Below are 19,433 nucleotides of genomic sequence, written 5' to 3'. Positions count from 1 at the left end.
ACATGATTATTACAAATCATGTACATATGTGTATAATTATTACAAATCATGTACATATGTGTATAATTATTACAAATCATGTACATATGTGTATGATTATTACAAATCATGTACATATGTGTATAATTATTACAAATCATGTACATATGTGTATAATTATTACAAATCATGTATATATGTGTATAATTATTACAAATCATGTACATATGTGTATAATTATTACAAATCATGTACATATGTGTATGGTTATTACAAATCATGTACATATGTGTATGATTATTACAAATCATGTACACATGATTATTACAAATCATGTACATATGTGTGTGTTATTACAAATCATGTACATATGTGTATGGTTATTACAAATCATGTACATATGTGTATGATTATTACAAATCATGTACATATGTGTATGATTATTGCAAATCATGTACATATGTATATGGTTATTACAAATCGCTGATCGTGTTATATCATCCTTTGATTCTAAAAGACAAAAAAGTGAAATAATGTTATGTAGGACTGTGTCCTCGGCGATAAAGCTAAGAACTTACAGTACTAGTACACAGATGTGTGAAATGTTTACAGACCTTGAGGACAAGTTTACACACTGGATCCCTGCCGTGGGGATTATACCAACACAGAATACCGTCCGTCCCCGCAGTCACAATGCTACCCAAAGTCACACTCCCAGAGATCACAGCCAAGCCCCGTACTTCACTGAAATGGCCCTGAGAGACAGTCAACATAGCAATGATTTCTAAAAACGTTAATCTCACACGTTACAAATATCTACAATGTACCTCAACATTTCACTGCGATTATTTCATTAAAACTCATATTTAAACAACCAGTCGCACTATGTATAGCGAACCACCCGCCAATATTAAATTTGCATTCTACGGTGACAGCTACAATTACAAACTGAAAACTTTATAATATATACTACCGATTCAGACAATGTGACGACATATTGTAAGGTTACTACACTCAGACAATGTGACGACATATTGTAAGGTTACTACACTCAGACAATGTGACGACATATTGTAAGGTTACTACACTCAGACAATGTGACGACATATTGTAAGGTTACTACACTCAGACAATGTGACGACATATTGTAAGGTTACTACACTATTGGATGCCTAATCAACTTTCAGTTACCAATACTTATTTGAGTAATCATAATAAACGGGCTGCGATATTTTGACATGTACTACTAATGCCTAATTTTGATACTGTCTTTGTGTATTTGTCTTGCACATGAATGTATTAACAGTGATTTTTTTGGGCCAAAATGCCACCGATATTCGGCTGTTTCCCCTCACAAAAATTAGCTAGTTTTCCCCAATTATATCATCAATGTGTTTTCCCCAATTTTTAATCTAGGAAAATTAGGCCATTAAAAAAAAAAAAGGTTACTGTATATTGCTGACAAAGAGTAAATTATACGTTTTTTTCTTCAGTTTTTATTCTCCAAACCACTGCACATGCAAAAAGCTTTTGTAAAGAATATGTAAAACAATGAAGGCATCCATATGAGCAGATATGCAGCGAAGTATATAGTTTCCAGATACACATTAAGCCATATTGTTGACACTTTCATGTTTGACCGCCATTATATGTAGGGTCAGGCTAATAACAGGAAGTGGCCAACAGTATAGGGTTTTACTAAAATCAGAAAAATACAAACAGGAGAGACATTCTGGAAACTTGATTATTAATATAATATTTACAAGATTATGGGTACAATTGCTGGTGAATTAATAATTTATTATTTTCTTTATGATATTAGACAATAAGTGCTTCTTAGAAAAAGTTAATGATATTTATACAAGGTGTGACTTCCAATACATATTTATTTTATGATTTTAAATCAGATCTGAAATAAACCTCAAACAAAAATTTGATTATTTTATGCATCTTTACCATGAGTGATTTTTCCCAATTTGAGGAAAATGTCGCTAATTTTTTCCAATTCAAAAGGAGGGGCGGTAGTTTGAAAAACCAAAAAAAAAATCACTGGTTTAGCTTTTAGTTCTTCGTTCTCCTATGTTTTTTCCCTTTCTCAGAATTAAGGTAGCTCATTACACCAAACTTTTATCTAATGGCTCTTTAAAACACCTCTTATGTTTTCACCATCAGGTATGACTTCACCATCGAAAGAGTGATGCAAGCTCTCAATTATTTTATATGATTTTTTTGTGATTTTTTCCGGAATGATAAAAATGGTGTTTGGTTTGCAAATAAGAGATTCTTGAGTCAAAAATTCGCTGTGAGTTGGTGCATAATATGAATATCTAATAAAACATGCCTAAAGATTCAGATATAAAAGTTTTAATTTTTTAGAAAAAAATATTTATGAAAATTGAAAACGTTATTTGTTAATGTTTTTTTTAAATCTACGGATAAAATCTTTAAAAAAAAAAACATGTAAGTTAGAAAAGAGATTTATCGAAGAAATATATTATAAAAATACTTTTTTTCCCCCGTACATTAAACCAATGGGCTCAGTGCTTTGAAAGAACAAGACAGATATTGCTGATATCCATTTTCCAATTATGCAATTATGGTTCCGAAGGGTGACGGTCATTATGACGATGTGCTATTCCTCCTTAAGCGATACGTATATCGGGGAACATATTTTGCTTGCTGGGATTTGAAATAACATACCTGTGTAATAGGGACTTGATCGAGTGCCACGCCTTTCAGTGGACTATGTTTCTTTGATGATGTGATGGACAGCATGGAGTTCACTGTGGTGCCAATAAGAATCACCTCATCATGGAGAGATAATAACCTGACCCCGCCCTCTGACTTGGGCAGCTACACGGTAAAAGATTCAAAGGTTTAAAAATTATCAAAAACATTTAAATATCAATGTAGACAGTACTAAGTATGGTGGTACCTGGAGCATCCCGTCCTTGTCCATGTTTTTGTTGAACTGCCAGCAGTAGATGAAACCATCCCTCCCTCCCGTCAAAATATAGGACTTCATACACAAAACTGTAAACACTGGACCCTATAGAAGGCACAATGCATCACTATACAGAAAGAGCGCTCTTCCAAATCACCAAATGTGACGTTTAACATCGAAATACAAACAGATGATGCAAACTGAATGGTGACGAGCACAATATTTAATGGACCAAGGGGCGCAGAAACTTACGTCATGAGCGTGTTTAATGAAGTTTGTGATTTTGTTCCCTCCGTCGCCCCACACGTACACTGTGCCATTAGAATCCCCCGTCATCAGGTCCCCGCGCTCATTGTGGGCCAAACATATCACGTATTTTGCCCGGAGATAGTTCTATAGAAATTTAAAAAGGTACAACTTATGGAGAGTATAATGACGGTAATTTCGATATCGGTTGTTGTATTTCAGTAATTATAAATTTCCTTATTCTAGAACTACATTGAATTTTGAAATTAGATTTGACATAACACGCTTGGTTTTTTTTCCCACTTATTTTTATGAGAATACATCTAAGGAATGCAATTTTAGATGCGGGCAAATTTTTAACGTGTCACACACTGGGGAAAAAACTTATAACTTTCTAGAAGCGTATTTCCCGTCACACGTGTAGTAAAATTTTAGATTCTGAGAATGAATCCAAGGTCACTGATTACAGGAAGTTGACCAACAATTTTGAAATTATTTTTTATGTATGGATTTACTCATATGTAGGAGTGTGGGAATACATGTATAGATTGAATAAGAAGATTTATGCAAAAACATTTACTGCTTCTAAAGATGCAATATTGCTGACAGCTGTGAGGTAGGTGCTAGTAGAAAAGGGGTGTAATGTAAGACATATGCTTAAAGCTTGATGTCTTCAGACTTTTCAATCTTTAGAAAAACAGAGAATCACCTGCTATCAGTTGTAACTTTAATTGATTTCATGCTCTACCATGATTAACATAATCTGAACGAAGATTGAAGTTATATGATAGTAATGTATGTCATTGATTTTCATTCATGACATAACTACAACAATGATTATTAATGATAAGAAATAAATACATGAAATATATATTGACCCCTATATAGCTGAACGAATTACAATATATTCTTAAACAGGTGTATTTTACACCTGAAAAATACGTGACCAAAATTTTATGATTTGTTTTGCAATATTCAGTTTCAGATAGATATATAATTAGGCATTAATTCTAACGCTGTTGGAAATCAAACCTCGTAGTCTGGTTGTGCAAAAGGCTGAATCACGTGAGAGTCTGGATAAATCTTCCACCACGACAGGTGCTCTTTCCCGGAAATCACCAAAAGCTCCGGATATTTTGTATTGAACTGTAGATCACATATAACTTCAGTATTTACCTAAAATGAATTAAGGGGTTGTTGATGTCTAATAAAATATCAAATAGATACCGTCATCTAAACCCATTGAGTAGTATTATTACACACAATATCGATGCTAGGCTAGTTAAAAGCATTTTAATGTGTATCAAATAGAATTGCCATTCTATTAATTCATAGTGTTGCCATGTGAAATTGTATATGTAATGTCTCAAAATCTAGGTTAGTATTAAAACGCCTGTGGATCTCATTGAGTTATTATTTTAAAATTGTATCATCACTACAGGATACATGTATATAGTAAAGAGAAAATTTGGCATGTATCTAAAAACTTAACTTGTGTTGTCACTCATCTGGAAAATATGATGCGATACATCCTCAGATGTACAAGTATACCCATGTTACGCCATCTCTAATAAATGCTGACTAATGATTGGTTTACGCCAGTCACGTGAAGGAGGGTAATACTTATACCCTGTCACTAGAAATCCAATACTCAGTCAGCACCTGTGTCATGACGTCATGAGTTACGTTTGTATTGTTGAGATGTAAACAAAAGCCTAGTATACATACCTTGTCAGCAATTTGAATTATAAAAACCTTATATCTCTATATGTGGTCATCGGTGAGGATTAATTCGTTACATAATCATGTACTGACCGGGCACGAGATGTTATCTTGCCTCTGATAAAATGTTTGAAATTTCAATGACTGAAACCAATACTATGTAACCTGTAACTGTTAATGATAATTACTACATACATATGACTATTTCATGTGTCTGTGTTAAGTATGACAGAACTTATGTGTATGTTTACAATGAACCACTGGACTTCAACTTACATACCTGTTCAACCATGCAGTATATGCTACTTACAATTTTCCCGATTTTGCTAACTCAGGGCAGGTACTCTCGTAGTCCGAAATATCTGACGTCTTCCTGGCTTTTTTTATGATTTTGATATTTACCGTGCCAGGAAAACGTCAGAACCGGCACCATTACGGAAAGCTGGAGGCGGCATTTTCGGGCCGATTTCAAATACTTGCGAGCCGAATTTAATGTTAAACTCATAATTAAGCAATAAAACGATGCTTCTTCTACTTACTAATATCGATTTTATGGGTTCTTTAATCACATAAATTGCCTCATGAAAACATTTTAACAAACAGTCGAGCTATTTTGAGTCATGTGACTCGTTCGCTCAAATGACAGCGAAAATTGGGTTGACTACAAGTGTGTGCTTATGTTATCGAATTTCCGAGTGATATTTTCTTTTAATTGATATTGATTCCATTATCACCTGCATATGGTGTTTATATATCTCAACTGATTCGATATGCAAGAGCTTGTTCTGCGTATAGTCAGTTTTTAAATCGAGGTAAGCTACTGACAAACAAGTTGATGGTACAGGGGTTTCAACAGTCTCGATTGAAGTCAGCATTTCGCAAATTCTATGGTCGTTATAACGATCTAGTTCGTCAATACAACCTCGCATTGGTTCAGATGCTGCCTGACGTGTTTCATACCGATTGTTAAGTCGTTCTTGGCACACTGATTTTGACTGCGGATAACTCCGTTTACCTGATCAAGATATAGGGCTCACGGCGGGTGTGACCGGTCAACAGGGGATGCTTACTCCTCCTAGGCACCTGATCCCACCTCTGGTGTGTCCAGGGGTCCGTGTTTGCCCAACTATCTATTCTGTATTGCTTATAGGAGTTATGAGATTAATCACTGTTCGTTATCTTCACCTTGCATTAGTAAGTACAAGAAGCATCGTTTTATTGGTTAGTTATGACTTTAACATTAAATTCGGCTCGCAAGTATTTGAAATCGGCCCGAAAATGCCGCCTCCAGCTGGAGGCGCGGCGAATTTCCATTTTACGTAATGGCGCCGGTTCTGACGTTTTCCTGGCACGGTAAATATCAAAATCATAAAAAAGTCAGGTAAACGTCAGATATTTCGGACTAGTACTCTCGGTGCTTCCGTTGAAGGGATAAGACGCATGTACATGTATATGTCAACGTAGCGGATTATCTATATTCCCAATACTGGGAAATATATTTACCCCACCTCTGACAAGTTAGCTGGGAGATCCTGAATAGTGATTGGCTTCATTACGGTCACGTGAAGACGTGGGATATATTATCCCACGTCTCCGTCAAAATTTATACCAGGCTTCCTTGCGAGTTATTTTTCTTGTTGCATTTGTCAACAACAATGGCGGCCAAACGGTTTGCAAGTTTGGCAACAGACGAGATCGAAAAAAAAAGAAGAAATTACAGTCGTCTTTGAACAAGGAATATTTATGGTATGGTGTTGTCTGGTATGCAATAGCCTCATGCATATTATCATAATAGGTTATCGGTGGGGGTAAATCGTTACCTAATCATCGCCTCGCCCGGTATAAAACTTAGCGCCCTGGTGTCATCCCGTACCAGGTCACTAGATGACTAGGTAACTAATAGTACCTGTGATTGCTAATTATCAATTTATCATAGCTTCAATTCTACCTATCTTTGACGCGACCATGGCATGAGCGGGGCTCGAACTCACGACCTCCCAGTTACGAAGAGAACGCTCTACCACTGAGTCACCGCGACTGGCATGTGCACCTTTTAATAAAACGTTAGTACTTTTATCACGTCATAACTGAGGATCACTATCATTTTCTATCGTTAACATGATATCATACCAGAGAGCTTTAAGTATTACTTAATGTTAATATGATATCATACCAGAGAGCTATAAGTATTACTTAATGTTAACATGATATCATACCAGAGAGCTATAAGTATTACTTAATAATTGACATACCTATTTAAGAAGTGTACAGTACTTATCGAGGGTGAGATAAATGTTATACTTCAAGAGTAGATAAAGCATCGTATTGACCGAGATAATGTCAATAACTGATTTATTATAATTATGATCGAATTATTTCATGATTCAAACTTCATTTTGTGCAGGGTTAGAATTGGTCCTCGGCACCCCTTGCTTATCGTCAAAGGCGATTAAATGGGGGCGGTCCTTTACAATTCATTTTTATTTTGTCTTTAAAATGCTTTATACCTAATTTGACAAGAATTGGAAGGGTAGTTATCAAGAAGTTAAAAGTGCTCAATTTTTAACGCACGACGACGAACGCAGATCAAAAGCAATGAGTGGTTCAGGTGACCTAAAAAATGTTGAGTGAATCTTTCTACTTTTGTTTTATCTAATGTAGGTTTGATACATGTTAATGACAATCATTCTTCAAATTTTACAAGAGATTCGGTGGTGGGTGGCGATGATCAATATATTTTACTTATTTTATGGATATATTACAACTATTACCTTTTAAGTTTGGATACAATTGTCGGATCTGAATTCAAATGGATTTTAGTATATCCCAATGGCATGTCTTGCGCCTGAGGATATGACCTTACTCGGACTAGACAACTTTTAACGTGACTTCAATTTATCATTCCAAAGGTTTTCTCCCTTGATATTGTCTCGAGAGAGTGTTATCACCTTTCAATGAGAAATAAAATGGGAGACACAATTTGATTTCCCCAGACTCTCACCCTAAGCACTATCTAGCGAGAATCTGGTTCCATTGGTATTTGGGTTTAAATTCGGTATTTGAAACGTCATAATTCCGGAGAATGTGGAAGTTGTACTTACGACAGTGTCGCCCTTCAGTGTCCCTGAACTGACGTCCCACAATGTCAGGCGCTTTTCTGGACTGTCATCCACTGCTGCTAACAGGTCCTGTTACAAAGAGAAAAACTATATACATGCATCTGATTTTTTCTGTACACAGTCTTGCATAAAGATGGGTACTTGTCGAAATTAATGAAGATCAAATCAAATGGAATTGTATATTACGTAATTTTAGGGCTTTTAGTAAAGATAAACCACAGGCACTTGTTTCATTAAACAAGATGCCCACAGGCCTTATCGGTCACCTGATTACTAGTTAAAAGTATCACTACTCCCAAGGGCTAAAAATCTAGAAAAAAATTCCTGTTCTGAATATCTAAGCTCAATTCTAATATTCAGCAACAGAATAAAACAAAGATGTGTTCTTAAAACTTCAATGCCCTTAAAAGTGCTTATACTGATGAAAGGTTTTACGTAATATGATATATACGATATCGCTAATTTTGACCCACCCAGTCAAATTCCCTAAGGTTGTTGTATCAGTAAACTTTGAAAAGACGTTCAAATGACAAAGACAATAATCACTTTAATAATTTTGGCTCCACCCTGAATCCAAACCCTTATCCCCCCCCCCAATCATGAAATGTACACAATTTTGGTAACGGACTATCTACTCCTTCTAAAGATCCATTTAGTTTCAATTTAGTATCAATAGCACTAAAGCAAATAGCATTCTCATGTTTTGCACATATACAGTATATGTACCAAGTTTGACCCCGCCCTGGAGTCAAAGCCTCTACCCCGGGGATCATGAAATTTACAATTTTGGTAGACGCCTTTCTGCTCTATATTATCATGCATTTAAAGACGTGCAGTTGTAGAGAAGACTTTTAAAAATTGGTCAAATTTGGCAGTTTTTGCCTTGCCCTTAAGGCCTCTAGAGTCCTGAAATTTACAATTCATGTCCCCCTTGTCCCAAAGATGCTTCATATCAAATCCGAAAGGAACTGGAATAGTAGCTATGAAGAAGAAGTTGAAAATGTTCTATTGTTTACACATTCAATAACTGACCATTTTGGCCCTATCCTGATACCAAAACCCTGGGATCATCAAAGAAGTAGGTACAGTTTCTACAGTCATCTGGCCCAAAATATTGATGATTTCACTTGGAGCTCAAATCCTTGCATTCAATTAAGGAATAGTTTAGCAAACCCAAAATTCACTCAGTTTGATCAGCAAAATGATTTGTGTCATATGACGAGAGCTTGAAGTTGGCATAAAATTGCAAAAATGCTATTTTCAATGAAAATATCCACAAATTCAGGTGGTTTTCCTTTTAGAAAACATACAGCGCATGCGTCGAGCAAATTCATATTGAAACATGTTTTTCATCTCAAAATAATACACAATATATATCATTTTCATTTTGCTCGACAAATGCGCACATCTTTTCCTGAGCAATAATTTGTATGACATTTGACAGTTTTCAGGCTTATTTTGAGAAAAAGGCGGGAAATGTCTTATTCATGATGTCATAATGCTATCCATTTAGGACTATCATTCTGATTTTGTTGACATAGTATACCTGGCATTTATTTTACTTTCTTAAAACGCTGATTAAGGTTAATTCCAGACACATTTTATAGAGAGAAATATTTTGGGCCTTTTTATGTATACAACCGTACTTTGTTCTTTACAATTTTGTTAAAGGACTACCTGCTCTTTATAAATATCCATTTAATTTCTATTTAGTACCAATAGCACTAAAGAAGATGTTATTTAAGTGTTTTATACATAAACACTATATACCAAGTTTGGCCCTGTCTTGGGCCAGAACCTCTACCCCGGGGGATCATGAAATTTACAGTTTTGGTAGAGGCCTTCCTGCTCTACATTATGATGCATTTCTTACACGTGTGTGGTTCTAGAGAAGATTTTTGAAAATTTATCAATTTTTGCCCTGCCCTTCAGGCCCCAGGAGAACTGAAATGTTCCCCTTGTCCCAAAGATGCTTCATACCAAATTTTAAAAGAATTGGAATGGCAGTTATCAAGAAGTTAAAAATGTTGAACGACGGACGCAGACCAATTGCAATGTCACCTGAGTGACTCAGGTGACCTGAAAAAAGTTATGACGTCTGTTTACTAAAAATTGAAACAAGGTACTCACTCGAATTTACACCCTTCTACAAACACATTTACTACCGTTCTCTTCCACGATAATTTATCTACAACCACTTTTGGCATGACTGCATCCATTTCCTTCTCACCTCCAAAAACAGCGATAGAACATGGCATACATTATAGCGGTTTTTGTCCGCGGGGTAATGAATTTGGCTTATTTTAGCGGTTAGATAGCTTTCCGCCAAAATTTCACTCGCCAAGTATGCACCAAATTGCAACTTCAGTATTTGCAAGAGAGATAAGTCTTCCTTTTTCCGCCAAAATTTATTCCGCTAAAATTATTAGCATACCTTCAAGCCAGCAAATTGCCAAATTTTAGAACCGCAGAAAAAACCAGCTTTACGGTAACAGCTGAATTTTGAGTTTCACGCAATGTAGAAGAGAACGATAGCATATACGTTTTGCATTGCATATTCCCTGAAAGCGCAAATGAAAGGCATTCTCAGGTCTAATGTGAAGTTAAGTACCTTGTATTAATTATTTATTTGCAGAAACAAGAGAGAGAAACCTACAGATGAACCTGAAAATGCCACTGCCACCACTGATTTCTGAAACATTCCCGCTCCCAGAACGTATGTCGTATGCAAGGTATCAGCTCTCCATACCCGGATGCATGCCTGCAACATGTGATAATTTAACCTGCAACATGTGATAATTTAACCTGCAACATGTGATAATTTAAGCGTAAATATACAATTTAATGGTTCCTTCAAGTTTCAAGTTTCTGCGTTATACACAAAAACGCTGGACACAACCCAGTGGTTCTTAATTTCAGATTTTCGTCTCCACTAGTCTTTTTAAACCGACTTTAATTGAATTTTAAAGTCCCACTTATCTGGACAGGGAATACAGAAGCAATATCTACAAATTCAGGTATTCCACATTGACATGAACCTTCATTTTCCCATAAACTGTGAAGAAAAATATGATTAAAAATGTAAGGTATATTGTTTTATGTAGATGATAGAAGAGAACTGAAGAAACAAATAGAGAAAGGAAGAACAGACAGATTAAAAGAAAGCCTAAGAACAAATTATAGAGAAAAAGACAAAGATTGGAAACGAAGCATGAGAACTGATAGGGGAAAGTGGACAGACAACATGAGTGAAGAAGCAGAAGCAGTATTGAATAGGCCTGATCCAGAAAACCCTGTAAATATCACACAGGACGACATCTAAAGAGATAGACATTGATACAGGGACTACCAAATAAACAGAAATAAGAAAGGCAATTAGAAACCTCAATAAGAGACCCATGAGCCACATCGCTCACCTGAGTCATTTTGGTTCATATTTAAAGATTTTCCCTATATATTCACATGTAAAACTTTGATCCCTATTGTGGCCCCAACCTACCCCCGGGGCATGATTTTCACAAACTTGAATCTGCACTATGTAAATTTCTTTCGCCCAATGATTCTTGAGAAGAAGAATTTTAAAGATTTCCCCATTATTTTAGTATGTAAAACTTTGATCCCCTATTGTGGCCCCATTCTTCCCCCGGAGGCAATTATTTTAACAAACGTGAATCTGTACTATGTCAGAAAGATTTCATGTAAATGTAAACTTTTCCACCCAGTGATTCTTCAGAAGATTTTTAATGATTTTCCCTATATATTTGTATGCAAACTTTGATCCCCTATTGTGACCCACCCTACTCCCGGGGGCTATGATTTTAACAAACCAGAATCTGCACTATGTCAGGAAGATTTCATGTAAATTCGTACTTTCCTAGCCCAGTGGCTCTTGAGAAGAAGAATTCTAAAGATTTTCCCTATATATTCAGATGTAAAAATTTGATCCCCTATTGTGGCCCCATCTTATCCCAGGGGTCCATGATTTTTACAAACATGAATCTGCACTATGTCAGGAAGCTTTCATGCTAATGTAAACTTCTTTGGCCCAATGGTTCTTGAGAAGAAGATTTTTAAAGATTTTCTATATATAAGTAAAACTTTGATCCCTTATTGTGGCCCCACCCTACCCCCAGGGCCATGATTTTAACAAACTTAAATATGCATTATGTAAAACTTATACGGTACCAATTTTGATGCACCAGATGCGCATTTCGACAAATAATGTCTCTTCAGTGATGCTCAACCGAAATGTTTGAAATCCGAAATAACTATGTCAAAAAGCTTTCATGTAGATTTGTACGTTCCTAGCCCAGTGGTTCTTGAGAAGATTTTCCCTATGAATTTGTATGTAAAACTTTGATCCCCTATTGTGGCCCCATCCTACCACCAAGGACCATGATTTAACAAACTTGAATCTGCACTATGTCAGGAAGCTTTCATGTAAGTCTCAGCTTTTCTGGCCCAGTGGTTCTTGAGAAGAAGATTTTTAAAGACTTTCTCTATATATTTGTATGTAAAACTTTGATCCCCTATTGTGGTCCAATCCTACTCCCAGGGGTCATGAATTTAAGAAACTTGAATCTGCACTATGTCAGAAATCTTTCTTGTAAATTTCAGTTCTTCTGGCCCAATGGTTGTTGAGAAGATTTGTACCCTATTTTTGTGATTATCTACCCTTTGGCACTTCATTTGAACAAACTTAAAATCCCTTTACCCAAAAACGCTTTTTGCCACCAAGGATTTAACTGGGTACTGAAAACAGACTTATGCCTCTGTAGTTATCGCATAGTTATATCACCCTTTTTTGGTACAGTGCATTTTGACAATCGATCCTTTCTTCCAATCTGCTGGAATTTTTTCGTTTGCCAACATTTTGTTAAAAATTCTTACAAAATATCTAACACTAAGTCCTGTATCTATATCTGCTTTCAATGATTCTGCTGTTATTCCATCTACTCCTCCTAATATTCCGTTTTAGCTCACCTCAACTGAAAGCTGAAGTGAGCTTTTCTAATCGCCTGTTGTCCGTCGTCTGTCCGTCTGTCTGTAAACGTTTTACATTTTCGACTTCTTCTCCTGAACCACTGGGCCAATTTCAACCAAACTTGGCAAGATATGAGTGTTCTAATGTTAATGTTCTGAGCATGTTTAACACTATAAATAGGCAATTTACAAGTTCACGTAAGACATGCATTTGTTTTTCTATTATATACATGTATGAAAAGGTGAAAATAACGAACAGTAATCAATCTCATAAGGAATACAAAATAGAAAATTGGGTAAACATGGAACCCTGGATGTACCAGAGTGGGATCAGGTGCCTAGTAGGAGTAAGCATCCCAGTCATGCATGTAAAACGATGAGAAACAAGAAAAGCATATTTTTGTTTTGAATGTAAATTATAGAAAACATTTCTTATAAGTTTGGGTGTTTCCTGCCTCTTCTACTCTCGGTCATTCATGTTTACTTACTCATTCATACATTATATTCTAATCTATCTAAACACTCTCCTCGGACAAAGAATGTCTTCGTAAGGACGAAATGATTCTTTGCTCAAACAAGACACTTCTTCGTTCGGATAAATTAATTCATAGTGCGAACGAAAAACTAATTTGTCCAAAAGAGGACTGAATTTGTCCGATCATCTGAACGTACAAAAGAACAATTATCTTTTCCGAAAGAACAATTATCTTCTCCGAAAGAACAATTAACTTCTCCGAAAGAAAAGTTTACTCATCCGAACAAGAAACTAACTCATCCGAACGATTATATTTTCAATTAAAAAAAAAATATCACAACGTTTCCATTATTGCAGTATTTTCTTGAAAAAATATTCTAAAATGTTAACTAGTTTATAAATTTTAAAAAAGGTGGGGAAGTATGAATATATTGTGGATGTTCGGGGTTTATCTGGTTATGAATATATTGTGGATGTTCGGGGTTTACCTGGTTATGGTGGGGAAGTATAAATATATTGTAAATGTTCGGAGTTTACCTGCTTCTGTGGGCATGTGTTGCTGGTACGTTGTGCAGTTACAACTATATTCCTATTGGAATGCGCGGCGAGACTGAAATATAGCAATATTTATACAAGTTACACGAAAATATATATATACATGTATATGTGTGTCTCCAGTCAGAAGATGATGTGTACATGTTAAATAGGAAGACTGAGATGATTAACTATGTGTCTCCAGTCAGGAGATGATGTATATAAATAGGAAGACTGAGATGATTAACTATGTGTCTCCAGTCAGGAGATGATGTATATAAATAGGAAGACTGAGATGATGAACTCTATGTCTTCAGTCAGGAGATGGTGTGTGTGTCCAGCAGTAGATGGCTCTATTTTGGATTAATCCTCCATCTTTTTTCTTTGATACTTATTTCTGTCCTTTTACGTACACAACATATGCACGCATCACAAGTTTATCCATCACTTGAAAAGTAGAATATCGTGGACCACCGATCTGATCTTTATAGTGAACTCGGAAGTGTTTCAGCGTAACAAATGATTTAAACTTTTCAAAAATGCAACATCTGTAGACGAAAATAATCATAAAATGATATGTTTATTTCTCTTTGTCAAAAGTGCAGCCTGTGTTATTCCAGCTATCAATTAACCGCAAGTATGTTTAAGAATATGAATTATTTACAAAGAATTAAGTCAAACAAACATTTTCCGTCATTTGGTTTACCAATATTTAAATAGATGAGTAAAAATAAAGGTTTAAGTAAATGTTATTTATGTTGCAATGATCAGCACTTTACGATGCACTTCTCATGACGTTGCCCTACTTTCTTATATAGATAGTGCATGTAGTGGAGGTAAGATGTGGGGTGTATAGATCTTATCTCCTTCTTTATCATGTAATAAATGTATTATTAGTATATACTCATTAAGAAGATATTAGAATTGTCATAGATTCGTTACTTCCCAAGGTATATTATAAAACTTTCACACGTATACTTACTGATTCATACTACAATGTATTATATATTTGCCCCCAAGCTCATCCCAAGGGGGGTTCACAAAGACATTAAAATTACAATTCATCTACCATACCATGAATGCTGTTATAGTAATACAATTAAATATGTATAATGTCACCAATACTAACAGTACCATACTGCAATGACTGCAGTTTAGAATCAATCATCATATTCTAACAACTTTAAAATAGGATTGAAATGCAGTCAATTATGTAGCTTTTGTAATGCATATGAAGGGACAATTTGTCATATAATTTGGAAGTGTCCTTATGTTCAAGACTTATTCAATTTATTTTATGAGTACCGTCAGACAATGAGAATTGCTATTCCAAGAAATCCATTAACATTTATCTTTGTACTTAACCTGTATCCTAAAACCAGTGAAACATACTAAATCTTTCTGAGTTTTAAATCATACATTATTAGGAAGCGTTGTCTGGATGAAAAAATATCTATTCAGGGATGACTTGTAGATATCAAAACACATGTTTCAACTTTGAAATATATAGCTACCAAAAACTGTGAACTTGAAGATTTCAAAAAGAAAATGGGAAACTCGGACAAATATTTTGAACATAAGGCACTAATAATATTTTACACGAAAACATGCAGACTCTGATTATTTGAATTCCTGACATTAAGGATATACGTGTATTTTAAATACTACCAATGCTTCTAACCATGACAATTTTTTGTTCATATACTTCCAAACTATGACAACTTCATGTTTACTCTCTCATGTATGCTGTGATATGCATTGTTTGATTTCATGTATTAAAATGTGAGTAGTAATAAAAAAAAAAACTGTATGTCACCATTTGATGTCCTCGCTGTGTTCGCGGTAATGTCTTTGTTTGTGTGTCTGTCTGTTGTACAACACTGCAATGTTGGACACAAAGTACACAATCTCATCAGTTGCTAAAACATATATATTACTACGACAATCGTTGCCCCGGTAACCGTATCTACAACAATAACGTAGAAATAGGATTAGAACAATTTTAAAACATATCATATCACAATATCAAAAATCATATGTATGACATAAAAACATAATGCTTACACCCAGTCTAGTTTCAGTCTCTGGGTTGGTGGATCAAGAACCACGTGATCATTACTGATGCCACAGGGCGACTGAAAATCTATTCGACGACCTTTCGTCGTTATAGAAAATGTAAGATTTCCATGCTTATTTTGAGCAAGCGTTGAACCTGTAATGTTTTGAACAGTATGATTATGCAAATGAATCCATGCACACACGGGGATATATCTGAGGTTTTCGTTGTGATATGTGCCGTATCTTATATTGATTTATTTCTAAAGTGTTTGAAAGTAAATAAATAGATACACATACACTGAAATTATGTCAAACAATGCCAAAACTTCATACATCCTTAAGGATTCTAAAGCTGAAAACACATATCCTCTAAAATAAGAATGATGAAAAGTAGTATATATAACTATGCCTGCACAATCAGCGACATTTTCTGACGGTAAAGACGGTAGATTTTCTGTATTGTTACTATCTTCTATCAGGACTGGAGCTTCACTGGCTGGTAGTAATGGTGCCGACTGACTGCATTCCGGCTGAGTGGTTGGACCGGTAATGTGTTCAGACGTCTCTTCTGTACACGTGTTTGGTGATTCAGACATCAAGGGTGGTGGTGATGACGTAAGTTGACTTTCAAAGTCATTATCCGTATCAACACTTTCTAAAACTGTTGTGTTCATGTCTGGTTCTGATTTTCGTTTGCCTAAGTGAGAATATTGTTTGTTAAAACTCTTACTAAATATACATTACACGACATGACAGGAGTTAAACATGTAATAATTAGAGGTAATGATAAGGTGAAGGATGTGGTTAATTAGTCAATCAATTATATTTTAAATCCAAGATTCCAAGCTTACTATTAAAATATAGCTGATCTGAACATATAATTATACATAACAATTGCAAATTTTGTTTAGTTCGGCAAACAATAACTAAACTTTGATGAAAATAAAACAAGAATACATAATTTGACCTTGAATGGTGTCATGTTGAACGTGAACATAGCAGTAACTATCAGTTTATTGGGTCGTGCTTCAGACAGTACTTTTATTATACAGTAACTATCAGTTTATTGGGTCGTGCTTCAGACAGTACTTTTATTATACAGTAACTATCAGTTTATTGGGCCGTGCTTCAGACAGTACTTTTATTATACAGTAACTATCAGTTTATTGGGCCGTGCTTAAGACAGTACTTTTATTATACAGTAACTATCAGTTTATTGGGTCGTGCTTCAGACAGTACTTTTATTATACAGTAACTATCAGTTTATTGGGCCGTGCTTCAGACAGTACTTTTATTATACAGTAACTATCAGTTTATTGGGCCGTGCTTCAGACAGTACTTTTATTATACAGTAACTATCAGTTTATTGGATCGTGCTTCAGACAGTACTTTTATTATACAGTAACTATCAGTTTATTGGGCCGTGCTTCAGACAGTACTTTTATTATACAGTAACTATCAGTTTATTGGACCGTGCTTCAGACAGTACTTTTATTATACAGTAACTATCAGTTTGTTGGGCCGTGCTTCAGACAGTACTTTTATTATACAGTAACTATCAGTTTATTGGATCGTGCTTCAGACAGTACTTTTATTATACAGTAACTATCAGTTTATTGGGCCATGCTTAAGACAGTACTTTTATTATACAGTAACTATCAGTTTATTGGGTCGTGCTTCAGACAGTACTTTTATTATACAGTAACTATCAGTTTATTGGGTCGTGCTTCAGACAGTACTTTTATTATACAGTAACTATCAGTTTATTGGGTCGTGCTTAAGACAGTACTTTTATTATAATTGTCACATTAGTGACACCTGTCAAACATGGAGAGTCAGTAATCAGAGGACAGCCAATTAGCACAACAGATATAAACAACGATCATATCAAACTGCGTGTGGTAGTGTGTGAATAAGACGAACCTCGGACATTCAACATTGTACCTGGGTAGGAGGTTATGGGTTTGAATCTGTCCGAAATGGATCTTCCTTGTTACAATAGTCAAAGACTTTTAATTCGCCAATAAAATTGAAAGCTGCAAGTGTTTGGATCATCCGATCAAATGAGACGTTTGATCTGATCATAATTATTTGCGCCTGTCAACAAGTGATAAATCTCCTCGGATTAACTTACTGCAGTAATTCTATTATATGTATACGCTCTATAATATTTTTTTTAGATAATATGTTTGAAATGCTACCGTTGGGGCGAGCGCAGCCAGTGTATACTTTTATTTAAAGAATCATCCATAACAGTGACGAAGAATCTGAAAATTTCAAAGTTACCCGGACATATACGAACAACTGTCAACTCATCTTTTAAAAAACATTTTGCAACACGACTTTAGACATTTATCCATCTATTCATTGAACGCGGGAAATATAACGCAGTTGATGTAACTGCATTGTGACGTCATACTTTGCTTCGCTGTCATCAACAACAAAACGTACGAGACATCAAACAATATCAGTAAGTCAGGTGTCAAACTCCCCGTCGAGGCCTCATTACGTCACCTACGAATTTTGAGCAAACGAACTCTGGCAGAAGTTTGTGACAGAGGTGTGAAGCTTGCGTAACGCGCCCTCTGGTGAGAGGATGGTGCTGGAAATGTGACGTCATTTTTTCTCAACAATTTTGTCCCACTACTGGATCTCAAATGATAATGGCTGATATTGTGAATTGAAGAAAATACAGGAATACACAGGTGGTTGTGATTGTTATGATGTCTTTGTTAGCACGAGTAATGGAATAGTTTGGGTTGGTTGAAAATAATTCACTTATACATGAATGATATCTTCAAAATTGACGTCACAGTGTTTGCTTAATCATGTACAATCTCTACTCAGAGTTATCGTTCCTTACACTCATATAGGCCTAGACCTCTGTCCACGTCTCAAAATGAGCAGTGTTATTCCACGTGTAAATCCAGTTTTCACGATTGATTAAAATCAAAACGAAGAACTAGTATATGAAATATCAGGGAAACGTAAGTGATGATTTCGATTTCTTGAAAAATTTGAACTACATGTACATGTATGTGTTATCATTAACATCTAGTGTTGGTACCATTTGTAAATTCATGACCAAAGATTACGATGGCAGCCTCATTTGATCTTTTTTCCTCATTTAGATTGCCATTTTGACGGATTTATTTTGTAAAATTTCAATTAAGTAATATCAATATTGAAATTGTAGATCCATGTCCAAAGAATCAGCTGACTTTTCCCTCAGTTAAATGGTGATTTTAATTAATTTCTCTCCAATTCACATTTAACTTGCCATTAACTCTTGTATTTGCATAGTTTAACTAGATGTTGATTAAACTTAACTCATCTTCCAGCAACTGGGCCCAGGTAATTACAAGCCAATTTC

General features: G+C 35.3%; 1 protein-coding gene across 1 annotated transcript in view; it reads right to left on the bottom strand.

Annotated features, from left to right (window-relative positions):
* The window catches only part of LOC125662899 (echinoderm microtubule-associated protein-like 1), a 74,283-nt gene that overhangs the window by 17,808 nt on the left and 37,042 nt on the right, over positions 1 to 19,433 (bottom strand). The window contains exons 10-20 of the mRNA XM_056147472.1: positions 16,470 to 16,757; positions 16,067 to 16,214; positions 15,819 to 15,968; positions 14,006 to 14,078; positions 10,667 to 10,771; positions 7,993 to 8,079; positions 4,202 to 4,345; positions 3,176 to 3,316; positions 2,915 to 3,028; positions 2,680 to 2,832; positions 594 to 734 (exon numbers count right to left, since the gene is read on the bottom strand). Coding sequence (XP_056003447.1) covers positions 594 to 734; positions 2,680 to 2,832; positions 2,915 to 3,028; positions 3,176 to 3,316; positions 4,202 to 4,345; positions 7,993 to 8,079; positions 10,667 to 10,771; positions 14,006 to 14,078; positions 15,819 to 15,968; positions 16,067 to 16,214; positions 16,470 to 16,757 — 1,544 coding nt within the window. The remainder of the gene's footprint in view (positions 1 to 593; positions 735 to 2,679; positions 2,833 to 2,914; positions 3,029 to 3,175; positions 3,317 to 4,201; positions 4,346 to 7,992; positions 8,080 to 10,666; positions 10,772 to 14,005; positions 14,079 to 15,818; positions 15,969 to 16,066; positions 16,215 to 16,469; positions 16,758 to 19,433) is intronic.

This window comes from Ostrea edulis, chromosome 8 (genome assembly GCF_947568905.1).
Source record: "Ostrea edulis chromosome 8, xbOstEdul1.1, whole genome shotgun sequence".
Lineage (NCBI taxonomy): Eukaryota > Metazoa > Mollusca > Bivalvia > Ostreida > Ostreidae > Ostrea > Ostrea edulis.
Note: the sequence above shows the minus strand (reverse complement) of the source record. Positions and strands in the feature narration are given on the sequence as shown.